Below are 13,236 nucleotides of genomic sequence, written 5' to 3' on the forward strand. Positions count from 1 at the left end.
TATGTAGGCAGTATGTTGTAAAATAAGGATGCTTAGCCACCAGATACATTTACATGTACATGAAAGAAATGTAATGATTAATTGGAAAATGTTGCAAAGAAAAACATGGTATCAAGTTACCATTCAAAGGCACCTCTGTGCCTGATATGTTTCTAATAAAATCCCTTTGGCAGGGGGTAGCAGATTTTACCTGTCTTGCATTCTTCAAAGCCCATTTTGTGCTCTTTGTCCTGCCTTTCAAAAAGTCAAATGCTTCAGAGTAGCTTTGCAGGCAAGCTCCACTCCACCTGACCCTGACCTGCAGCTGTATCCCAAGCATTTTGAAATACTGAAAACACAGACCTTGAAATCCTTTGGATAGAATAGAAAAAATGTGCAGGAGGTGGGTGTACTGCCTGTGGGGACAGACAATGGAGCAGTCATGCAAGTGAATCTCAGCTATTTCTGCTGTTCAAACTCTGCAGATTTGCTGCACAAACCGACCAGCCTGGTCTGCTCCTGCTCCTGCCCACTCCCCTGGGCATTAATTACTCTGCTCTGCTCCCAGTACACATTGTTTGCTCTCTCCAGACAAGGGATTGCCCACATTGATATGTTTTGTCTTTAGGTAAAGGTGGATACAGGAAAATGAGACTCACTGACCTAATGCCATAATTGTAATTTTGTTCTTTATCTAGTTTAGTTTATTTTATTTTCTCTGCATTTCAAGGAAAGCTCTTATTATTCCAGGTGAGTGTCCAGTTCTTATGCTAGGATGCTATTGAATGTCTCACAAGGAAAACTGTGGTTCCTTTTTAAAAAAATTCATTATCACATTCTCTTCCTGGGGCTAGAAAGCCCAATAATAGGAGTGTACTTTCCATTAGTTGTTTTAGCCAGTGATCATAACTTTTCCTAATTAGCAGAAATAAATCACTTTTATCTATTTGTCAATATTTGTTGAGCACCTCCCCAAATTGTTTCAAATGACAGGGTACATTTCTAAAATTAATTAAAAAAAATTATTTCATGAATACCCATGTATTTAGACTTAAAGAAGACTGCCTAAAAATACGTATGTTCAAAAATATATACTGATGGGTATGCAAGTGTCAGAAAAGAAGGCCATAATAGTGCTGATAGATGCAAGTTTGAATAGCTGGAGTTTTGGTTGAAATATGCAGAATATGTTCTTCAAGAGGTCACCATTCTCTTTCTGCATGGCTTCTCTAATCTGAAGAAAATATTTCTCACTTTGTAATGCTATCAGTAACTTCAACTAGTAATTTTTGAGATACTAGATTAATAACACTGAACAAAAATGATTTATAATCTTTTTTTTTTACAGTTTGCCATGAAGTGCTGACTGTTAATCGTAGCCATGGCATATTGGAAAGCTTAAATTATCCAAATAATTACCCATTAAATGAGCACTGCAGCTGGACTATCCAGGCCACCAAGGGGAACACTCTCAACTACAGCTTCACAGCCTTTGATGTAGAAGATGGATTTGACTGTAATCGTGACTTTGTGAAGGTATGTGCCCAGATTCTAGAAACAAGAAAAATCAAGTCTTTAACAAAAAAGAAAAAATAATAAGATTGCAGAGAAGCAAGGGGAAATTTATCTTATCTAAATTTAACCATTAAAGCTCAGGTGTTAAATCCAAATGATTTAACCCTGTTTCCTCAGTGATCAGTAGGGAGGGAAGCACTGCTGCTCAAGGCAGGTGTGAGGCTCTGAGAGGAGAATCACTCTGCAGGTGCCTGGGCTGCCCCAGTCTAACTTTCACCTTAGGTTGGATGCACTGGCTTTTATGGGCAAAGGGAGATGTTGTGATTCCAGCTTCACGCAAAGAAGGGGGAATCCTGAGATTAGCAAACGGGTAGCAAAAAGGCAGTGAGCTCAATTATTTTCATCTTGTTATCTGAGAAGGAATGAGGAATATTGAAAAACTTAGATAAATGTCTACATTTTTACAGGGAGAGTTCCTGTGTCTCTTGTTTATACTTTACACAATTCATCTGCACTTTTAAAGGGAGTAAAAGAAAATGAATGCACCCACAAACAAAATGTGACATTTTTAGGCAAGTGAAACCACAGAGTCAAGCTAAAACCAAGTACCCTTTATTTTAATTTCCTCCAAAAAAATTCAAGAAAAAAAAGGTTTTCTCAAAATTTTCTAGGAAAACTGAAAAGTTACGTCCTCTAAATTTTGTACTTAGTACTGTAGGATATAAAGGGTAGACATGATCACTCTATACTGTGGATTATAATCTCCTGCCTGCAATTTTGCAGTTTTGCTGGACTAAGTCATCCTTCAGATCTCACCCTTGTACAGGATGCCAGCATGCAGCCCCTGTGCTCTACTTAGGGTTTTGCACAAGAGGAACTGAAATTTAGAGAGATCTTAGAGAAGATTGCTTACAGCCAGGGAGAGGACCATGGAATAGTAGCTGTATTTCTGGGGATATTTACACCCAGGTATTGCAGAAGGTTCAGCAACAGACTGGTTGATGGCCTAATCTGCTCCTTGTAGATGTCCTCCCTCCCTCCCTCTACCTTGTTACTACCTTGGCAGCTTTCACAGCTCAAAATTGGTAGTAAATTGACAAAAGTGGTGTTCTTCCAGCTTTCTCCTCTTTGTGGCCCGGAATGGAAAGAAAGAATAGACATGTGAAGAAAATAAACAAGGGAGCACTGTATTGAGAACTAACTATTAAGGCCTGGTTTGTTTTTGTGAGGAGGCTGAAAAAGAAATATTGGAGCCAAGTGGAGAGGCCAGTGCTAGTCTCAAGATGCCTAAAGCCTTGACCCATGGAAAGCAGGAGCCCTGCACACAGTAGCCAGCCTGTGAGGAGCAAGAAACTTGCCAGATTCACTATTGTAGACAAAAGTCAAGGGTGGAGGAATAGTGCCAGGGGCAAGGATCTGATCCAAGGCACTTAAAAGAACAGAAATAAACATATTGGAGAGAATGAGGAGACAGAAGCACTCTGCTTAACAATTTTTCAGTGCTTTCAGTCAAAGAAAATGCAGGCTGAAAGAGGTATAAAAAAGAGAAAACCAGGGGAAAATAAAGTCATGGAAGTGTGTTAAGGAGGCTTTTATTTGCAATTCATGTAACTTTACTAACAAATCTTTCTCCAAATGCCATTAGGAAATACCCCTTGGAAAAGATGTCCTCATTTGGTTGTTGCATGCTGCACAGATATGTGCCATAGTGTAAAAAGAGAAGGAGGTTGAACCAGCCAGGGAATTGAATAGTGTTTGCTCCCACCCTGCCTCTTGCAAAAGGGGAGGAATTGGCAAGGCTGGGAATGTGCTGTGGTGTAGGGGAAAGGGGGAATCATCTGCAACAAGCATGCAGTCACTTTTGAACCAGGCTGCAGATATTTGGGACTTTTCTGTTTGAAATCCATATGGAGTCTGACACTGCTGCAAATAGGAAAAAAAAAAAAAAAAAAAAAAGGACAATTAAAAGAAACCTCATAGCCATTCAGCTAAAAGAAATTACTTTTCTGCCACATACCAGTTTTGAGATTCCTTTATTTCACTGAGGTCTAAGAGGGGAAAGATCTGATGCTGTTGCTGAGTATAACAGAGACATAAACCTGTTCACTGCAGTCTAAGTGGGTGATGCAGGGACCATACACCAGAGTCCCTCACCATTTTCTTGGAGGAAATGGGAACCTGCTGCTCAGACACTTTCCATGTAGCTGTGCTCATGAACCAGAGTGGCCACTGGTGCTGATCAAGTGCTCTTTTCCCTGGGAGCTTTTAAGGGTCCCTTCCCCCATCCTGTTTTGGGTTTTTGGCAGCAGCTCTCCCACCTCAGGCATTTACCTGAGCAGACAGCAACACTCTGTCTTAGCTCTGTGGCAGCTCTGACAGCAGCAGCATGCTGCTCCATGGTAGCTAGCAGATGGCAGGCTTGGTGATGATGTCTCCTCCTGCTTGCTGCGAGGCTGGGGACAGGAAGGACAAGAGTTAGCTCTTAGGGTGGATTTGCTGATGATTACAGCTGTGGTGGCAGAAGGAGTAAGGAAAAGTGGTATATGATGCAAGGACAAGACTAAATGTTGCAGAGGTGTTATGGCAGAAACATGACCTGCCTTAGCAAACTACAGTCAAGAAATGGCAGTTGCAAAAAACCCCCAGAAGTAGTAAAGCAGTTTTTAAAAGTTAATGTGAGAAACAGATTTATGGACATGTGGACATATTTTTATAGTCCCAAACTAAAGCTCTAATTTTTTTTTGAAATCTCGCTGAAATCTGAAGGGGAAAATCATGGTGCTTAGTGGGGTGGGGACAGCTAGACTGAGCAAGCTGTTTTCCTGAGTACTGCTGAACCTTGCTTGCTGAACAAAATGCTTTTGGTTCCCATCTTTATAGGGCCTGTTCTTTAGCTTTGTGTTTAATTATGGCTGACATTCTGACCCAAGCCCATATAAAAAGAGTATTTTACCTCATGACTAATTCAGTCAGATATACACAGTTAATTTGCTATTTGCCTGCTGGCTTAGTCCAGATGTGAGTCAGAAGTTATATGTGTAATGTCAAAACCAAAAATTTCTACACATGGGTATTCCTAGTGATTTTCAGTTACCAAAGATATTATCATGCCATACAGTAAATGACTGTTTCACATTAGGGGCAGGAAGAATATAGTCAGCTGGCCAGTGAGTATAGGTACAAGTACAGTGCATGGTTCTTCCAGACTGAAATTCAGTCACATCTGTACAATGAGCAGTCAGCTGTGTATTGTGTTACCTATTTCCTTTTCTCCTCTGATCATGGGAGGCTTCCTGTCAGCTGGGTCACCATTCCACAGGTGTTACCCATGCTGAGCAGCATTCTCTTTCTGCAGGGAGCATTGGGTGACTCCAGCTTGGTCTGGTCTGGGCAGGACCTGCATCTCCACCACTAATATACAACTACTTATACCTGTGTCAAGTAGGAAGGGAAAAACTCTGTTCTTCTGACTTTGGGGCAATCCTCTGCCTCTGTGTGTAGGTGCCAGAAACTGAGAAGGGGCAATGTGGGAGGGAAGCAAAACTGCAGGTTTTATTATGTCAGTCTCTAGGATGAATCTCATATGAGCACTTAGCCAGCAAATGAGCACTGTGCAGTGTTTCATGTCCTGTCAGAGGATGTTGGCTCATCACTAGTGATGCTCATAGGATGTATGACATTTTGGAAGGAGTTTTGCAGTGAAGTTGCAAGAATATGAGATTAATTGCTTCTGATAAAGACATGTACAGAAGTGACAATAATAAGATACAGGACATACAAATAGCAGAATGTTTACTGGTGATGCTACACTAGCTGTAATTAGATTGAGTGGTCTTTAACTTATATTGCTTGCTGTGCCTTGGCTAAATAACCTGACATTAGTCTTTCTAGAGAAGTCATGGGGTTGTAACTAGTGAGATATTGCAGGCAATGACATAGAAATGTCATTCTTTCCTCTACATTCATCAGATTATTAGCTGAACAAGCATATATTTACCTCCCCATCCTTAATGATGAATTACCTTCTTATTTGGTATGGCAGAACATAATCTCTGAGACGGCAAAGTAGGAATAATATAATGATTTTGCCCTGAAGATCAGAGTACTGCTGTAGAACTGACATATACTCCTTCCTTATACAAGAAAAATATTATTTGAAACCACTGATCATTCTGTCTTTAAGTGACAATGTCCCTTTATGTTCTTCTGCTGAGAAAGTACAACTGTCCCGTGATGTCCAGTCTGTTTAGCATCTGCTTTTATTAATCACAGGGATGTCATGGATTAGGAATTATATTCTCCATTTTAGTACTCCCACAAAAGCCATGCACTGCTCCCCTCTCCCCCTCCAACCAAAGGCACAAAAGGCAAAGATCAAGGTTGACATAAGAAAATTATCAGTATCAGCAACAAGACTAATGACAGAGGGTATAAGAAAAGAAATTATTCATACAGGCAAAAAAGACCCCAAACTCTAACAGACAGTCCCAGACAGTTCCCTCTGCCAGGCTTTCAGGGCCAGAGGGAGCTCCTTCTTCCTGGCCCTGTCCCTGGCAATGAAAGGATGGTACAGAAAAATCCCTGTGTCCTGGCCATGCCCCCTCCCACCTCCTGCAAAAAATTAACCCTGTCCTGGCCAGAACCAGGACAAGGGCAGACCTTGGCCAGCCTTTTGCAAGATGTCAGCAGCCTGACAAACAGATAGAAAAATTGTGTCAGGCAGCAAGACAAATTTCAGAGCTCGCAGTGCAAGTTTCACCCTTTGGTCTGTGCATCTACTGTCAGTGTTGGCATTGTCATTGGGTTAATGCAAAAGAACATCCTATGAGGGCAACAACTGCCTGATAACAACAAATGCCTTTCTTCTGCTGCAAGCCAGGACAGAGCTCACTTAGGACCAGAGCACTGCCTTGCTTGCTTACTGTCAGTGTGCTTCAGCAGCCCAGACTCTTTCAGCAACTGGGCTCAAAGTGGTTAAAATACCATTGCATGATTATAGGAGGAATATTATTGAATGAATACAGTAATTAATATGGCATCTGCTCCTGAGAGCTGTTTCATTTCCTTCTGGTGGTAGCAGGATATGTCTTTTTTTCCCCTCCTTTTTTAAACCACAGTAGCATTCCAGGGATGTACCATAACATCCTTTTTCTCCATCTGGGAATACTGCATTAGATAATTGCTGCTCACACTCATCTGGTCATCCTCTTTTTTTATTAGCTAACATAAAAGTATCTTACCCTCTTTCTAGTTTTACTCCCTGTTGCAATTAGTAAATATGCCTAAACTATATTAGGAGATTACCATTATTGCATTTTATTTATGCGTGTGTCTTTCTAAAGTGCTGCAGGAATTCTTAAAGCACAGGGAATGGCTCTTCTTATGGCCATGCATTGATTTACAAAATGTCACTGGTCGTAGATCTCCCTGGAGAAGCAGATGATGTATGAAATAAATCCACCAGGTCCTGCACCCAGACATCAAACCACAGCCTGCTGGCCATGCTGCAGTGGAATCCATTAACATATTATCATGCAAGCTGGCAGCACAACAGCACATCCCTGAATTCCTTCAGGGGGTTATGGGCCTGAAATCCACAAGAAATCCTTCAGTGTAAGACTGTAAGGATAAAAGTGACAATTCTAAGGTTTCTGTTCCAGGCTTCATATACCACTGGTATACAACAAAATCTTAGCCCATGCACTGATTTTCAGTGAGATCTGGATATTTAAAAGGAGAGTGTCAGGCCAAAAAGCTGTCCACCGTAAACAGGACCACCTCAGCACTCTGATTTTTTGTTTTTCTAATTGCCTGCATTGCCAGAATCAAAGTACACTTTGGCTCTGCTGTTTGAAAGGTTACGTAGAAACAAAATTACAGATGTACACAAAAAACCCCCGACCCCTCACAACAGCTGAATCTGTAGTGATGCCAGGGCTGCTGGTGCCTACAGAAACCTCAGATAATGAGAAGCACAAGTGAAGCCAGCACAGACTCCTCTTTTGGACTCTCAAAATGAGTCAGACCTTCATGGACTTGGCCTTTTCCACACCCTGCCAGCTCACAGCAATGTGACTTAGCCTGTTTCTTCAGAAAAAAGGCATGCTGCAATGAAATGCCTGTGAAACACCACCACATGATGATGGTGTGCACACCCCTTGTTAGAGACAGAATATTTGGGACTCATCTAGTTACAGCTGGATCCTTGTTTCCTTTGTTCTTCTTCTGTATTCTAGATTTTGCTGGAAAGCCTGGTCATTATCTGTCAGTCTATCTGCTTAACATACTCAGCATAGGCATTGTATTAAAAAAGTTACTTTGTGGCTGGAGAAACTCCATTTAAATCAGCCAAAGATTCTCCTCATCAAAGGGAAGACCCCAGACAGCTCAGAAAAAACCACATTGAATTTGTGGGAGGTCATGTGCACCCCCTGCACTGTTCCCATAAGCCAGCCTGGAACCCAGAGGCAGGAATATTTCCTTTTTTCTGTCTTCATTTGCTGACACCAAGCTGCAACTCTCTGTAGTGTCCATAGATCTGCATGATGCAAATTTTCTCAAATAAGGGGGGATTCCCAGAGCCCTTCCTGCCCTCTCTGGCCCTTTATGGTGTGAGTGTGATGTTCCTTCCCTTGCAGCTCAGTTCGTCTGGGCTGGCACAGCCCTGGCACAGGTCAGCAGCTGCAAAGTGCTCAGGCCACTCTGGGCTTTCAGAGCAGGCACATTCTCCACCCCCTTGGGCACAGCCCCTCCCTTTGCAGGCAGCTTTCCGCACAGATTGCTGCTGAAGAGTAACTTTGGAAATGTTGTTGTCCTAAGCTCCAAAGCAATCCTGTTCCCTCCACCATGAGTGGATTCTCACTGCAGAGGAGCTGCCTCAATTTCAGCTTTGAGGACAGCGGTCACTCCACCAAAATAGCAACAGCCTCATCACCAGGAATGTGATCCCACTGCCACAAAGGCGTGGGTCCCCAGGCAGTCCTTGGTCAGCAAAAGCTGCAGAGACACTTCAGGGACCCATCTGGATTCTGTCCACCACAGCATGCTGACTGGGAGGAGGTGCCTTCCCAACACAGCTTTGGAGATTTAGGATGCTATGCTGAACAAATAAGGTTTTGAGTGCAGATTTTGGGATGTCTCCTAGGCATTCCTTTCTTCAGGAGCAGTTATTTCCTACTCCTGCATCTAAAACAATTTTAAAATTTAATCCAAAGATACACCCTGCATTTCTTACATTCTTATAATTCGTTAATCGCTAAAAAAATACTGGTTTCATAAAATTTCAAGAAATAAACCTTCCCTAGAATGACAGGAATGAACAGATATGACTGTATTAAAAATCTTTGTTTCCTTTGAGAAGGAAGTAAGTGCTAATGCAGTAGATGAAAACTATTTTTTAAAAAATCACTCCAGTCTAATGTGGGCTTCAGCATTGCTCAAAATTTTAAGATGGCTCTGATTATTTTAGGCTCAGGTTACAAGACAAAACATAGACTCAGATAAAAACCTTACTATTAAAAAAATAGACATTTATTTATTTATTTCCATATGTTAGATAAATCCCAGCATGATTAACTAGTATGCCTCTATGTCTAAGTGATGCCTGATGTCAAATTCCATTGTGCTATAGAATAAAATGGTTCATTAGTGAAAGTGTGTCGTTGTGTGGAGACAAGAAAGGTGCATATGGTGGTCAGAGCATGAACTTTCATCATAGGGCATAAACATATTTAAATAATCATTATAAAGTATTAGTTAGAACGAGTTCTTTAGGAAGGCCTTTTTCTATGGCAATTGCAAACTCTTATCATCATCCAAGCACAAACATAATCTTATTTTGTTCTCCTGTTTGTGCAGAAGTGTCAAGGCTCCATGCAGTCAGTCACTCAAAGTCTTAAGCTGCCTTTGTTCCTGTGAAACAATGCCATTGTGGTGCTCAGCTAGAACACTGGGCCACATCCTGGAGCTTTAATTTGTTTGGATTTTCCTCTGGCTGACAGACCTGCAGGTTCTTAAGTTTGCACTTTACCCTACTGGAAGGAAATTTGTTGCTTGGAAATTAATTATTTTTGGTTTTGTTAATTCTTGTTTTAACCATTAATGGTGATCTCTCTTTAGAGTCCATTCTCTTACTTGGATGAGGATTTTATTTGTTTTTTGCTTTTTGTTTTCTGGTAATATATTTGTGGCAATGCCATCAAAATTTCCTTTCCAGAATTTCTTTTCCTTTCATTTCCTTTCAGGAAGAGCTATTCAGAAACTTGTAATCACTGCCTCTGGTGTTTAGATCCAAACAATCCCATATCAGCTTTCCCAGTTTTGAGAGGAAAGGGATACTTGTGTGTGTCACACTGCCCTGGAGGCTGTGAGCATGGGTGGGACACTTATGGCTCTGTTGGTTTGATCCAGGGCAGTGCCTCCTCTCCTGAGCTCTGCAAATACAGCCCAGGACTGCTGCTGCTGGTCCCTCTATGAAGGGTTTCTGACAGCAAATAGTTTGTTTCAAGCCTTAGTTGGAGATAATTATTACGAACATTGCTCACTGTTATGATGAATTTGTGGCATCTGATGACAGTATTATTTACAGTACAGTGAAAGAGAACTGTCAGTATTTATAGCATAGATTTCCCCCTCATATAAAACTGAAAGTTTGTTTTTGAAGACTATCACCTCTTGATCAAGACTGTATGTTATTACTAACTAGTGTACATAAGCAGCTTTTTTCCAGGGCTGATTAGGCATAGGCTTTTCCTCTGCAATGTTTTTTTCCTGGTGAACAAAACAAAAAACATGCCTTTTCATAGAAATAACATTCTCCAGGAGAAAACTGATATTTTGCCTTATCCCTCCCCCCCCACCTCCCTGTTCCCCACCCCCTAGTTTTCTGCCAGGAAAACTGAACAGATGGAGTCTTACTACCAGTCTGAAAGGCTCCCTTTCGCAAGACAGAGTAAGCTTGACAAGGCAGTCGGCTAGAAAATTGTCCCTACCTCGAGTATGTCCAAATGGAACACATTCCAAGGTTATTTTCCCCATTTTTTATAGATCTTTATTTCTTCCAAGTAGAGGAAACCTCATTTTCCAGTCAGCTCAGTCCTTGAGCCCCTGCTCCAGTTCTGGTAATGAGTTTTTCTGTGACACGGGTCGTGCCCTTTTGCTTTGCTCCTCCAAAGAGAAGCGAACAGCTGTGGTCTCCAGGGCACCATTATCGGTCTTAGTGACATTTTTCCAGGCTGAAGAGTCAGAAGAGCCAAAATGCAATACTGGTGGCCATGGTGTCCCCCAGGAGAGCTATCCAAGCCAAACCCTTCCAGCAGCTTTTGCTGGTCCTGCTCTCCCAACCCATTCTAATGTACAGCAGATGGTTTTCAGCTGCCACTGGGCTGTGGGGCAGTCACACAGCTTGATTCATCCCTGAGAGAGCTGGTACCTCCCCTTTTTACCTTCATGTCAAGCTATGCACTTGCTCCTAGGGAGACTGGTAAGGAGTTTCTTCTAGCAGTTATTGAGCTGTGCCCAATAATTCATTTTAACATGGCCCATGCCCCCTGGACCCAGGGCTGCAGGCTGCTGAAATGATGTGTTCTGCTTGCTGCTGGGCAATTGCTTTGCTGAAAAGGAGAGGCTAAGGTTCTGAAAGTGTGTTGCAGGTGTCTGCCTGTTTTGCTGGTTGAATTATCTGCCAAAATTATTATGAAGTGCTTGGATTTTCTGGTGGAGGCTAAAAGGTCTGAACAAATAAATATATTAGAAAAGCAATATACACACAGAAAGGGAACAAGGACTTTCTTCCCAATGGGGAGCTGGAAGAGAGTCAAATTACCAGTTCCTGGAGTCAGTATGGTGCAGGAGTGACTAATACACTGCCCCAAAATCCAGTTGTCTTGCACAATCATAAGGAGTATCTTGCCTCATATAGACTGCAGAAGAACCTTCCCTCAGTTTGCAGCAGTTTAAGATGACACAGCTGACAAAGCAGGACCTGACACAAGAAACATTATCCCAGATATCAGGAGAGAAATTATGGCTCATGAGAGCTGTGTGCAGCTTCAGTTTCCCTTGCCTGTGTTTGTGTGAGAGCAAAAGGTGGTTTGAGAAGTTCAAAATGCCCTGTGAAAACACACAGCTGTTCCCTTCATTTAGAAATAAAAGACAGCTCAAAAAAGCCAGCTGTAATTCTAGCAGTCGTGGTTCTGCCTCTCTCAATGAGTTACAGCTGGCCAGGCACTCCAATTCCCTGTGAAACCCTGCTCTGAGCTCAGACCCACGGGGCAGCACGGCATGAAGGCATTGCCATAGTAACCATGCTTTGTGGCTAGAAAACTGATGGACTGTTTGCAGAGGAAATGACATAGAAGTGTGGGATTCTCTGACTTAGATAAAAATAATACACTCTTGATGAATCAAATTGCAGGAGACGCATGAAGCTTTTTTTGTGGTTGTTTGGATTTGGAAGTTTCTGGGTATTATTTAGTCCATAGTTCTTTAGAATGGGTTTGCATTTATAATCACTAACAGAACATTGTAAATATGTATCTTGACATAGTTTTAGCTACTCTTCAGAGTGATCTCCACATTGATTCATTCTTCACCATTCATATTTTTCTGGTGTAAGATTTCCTTGGCTTGAAGCCACAGAAATATGAGTAGTATACACCACAAATTGATCAAAGGAAGTACTATTAAAAAATCTAATTGGATCTGACTTGATTTCATTTTCTGAACTTATGCCTTCAAAGAATGTGTAAAGCTCTCACCCTGGCTTGGAGGAAGGTTTTAACTGTAATGTGGAGGAAGGTTTTAACTGTAATGCTGGGCATGGGACAGCTCCTCTGTCTATCAGGTGGTCCTTCAAATTTTATATGGGGAAAGAAATATGATGTTCAACATATTGCCATCTAATCTTTAGATAAAAAATAAAATTTCATATTTATTTTCAAACACATCTCATCACTGCCAGCAATATGTCTGTAATTAGAAACTTTCAGTCTTTTCTGATTTCACTAAGAGAAACCAAATAGAGTGATAGTTCTCAATTTGCAATACACTTAGCTTGCTTTGGGCTTTTCATTGTGTTAGACTGATGGTCACCAGTCATTAAAAAGTCCACAGAATATTATCATAGAATTATTCCTGCAATTTGACCCTAACTTCTGGCAGAACTAAATCTTTTTTTTTAAATTAAAAACCCCCCAACCTTTAAACTGGACTGTCTGCTAGAGAATTTGATACCATTCAAGTTGATTTCTTGGTCCCAACTCTGTTTTAAATGAGTAACAAGATTTCTGAAGATTCTGCAAGTTCAGCATCTTCAGCAGAAAGGATGGGGGAGCAGAAAGGCTGGGGGTTAATGACTTATTCTCATATGAGAGTCTGCCAGAAAATATGCGTGAAAATTAGCAGCTAGCATGGTCAATCAATATTTGCTGAAATGTATTTCCATAGTATGACTTGTACAGTGCTGAACATAACAGAATTCTTAGTGGAATCAAAGATATTCGGAAAAGAGATTTGAATGGGGAGAAAAGATAAATAAACCTTTGCTGTTTTTCTGGAGATCATAGATTTTATTCTTTGCACAGAGACAACTTTACGGTAATGGCTTCAAAAGAGAGAAAAGTTTTTGCTGAAATTCTGTAAGGAAGCATGCCAAAAATGCACAATGAGAATGGTCAGACATGGTTTCTGTGCCAGTAATTTGCTGGGTTGTGTAGGAAGATATGCTTTGTAGGACAAAAGATC

General features: G+C 41.3%; 1 protein-coding gene across 1 annotated transcript in view; it reads left to right on the forward strand.

The window, feature by feature from the left end:
- The window catches only part of CUBN (cubilin), a 143,365-nt gene that overhangs the window by 42,038 nt on the left and 88,091 nt on the right, over positions 1-13,236 (forward strand). Inside the window, 1 exon segment of the mRNA XM_058035258.1 lies at positions 1,328-1,515. Within this exon segment, the coding sequence (XP_057891241.1) occupies positions 1,328-1,515 (188 nt within the window).

The sequence above is a fragment of the Melospiza georgiana genome, chromosome 1, assembly GCF_028018845.1.
Source record: "Melospiza georgiana isolate bMelGeo1 chromosome 1, bMelGeo1.pri, whole genome shotgun sequence".
Classification (NCBI taxonomy): domain Eukaryota; kingdom Metazoa; phylum Chordata; class Aves; order Passeriformes; family Passerellidae; genus Melospiza; species Melospiza georgiana.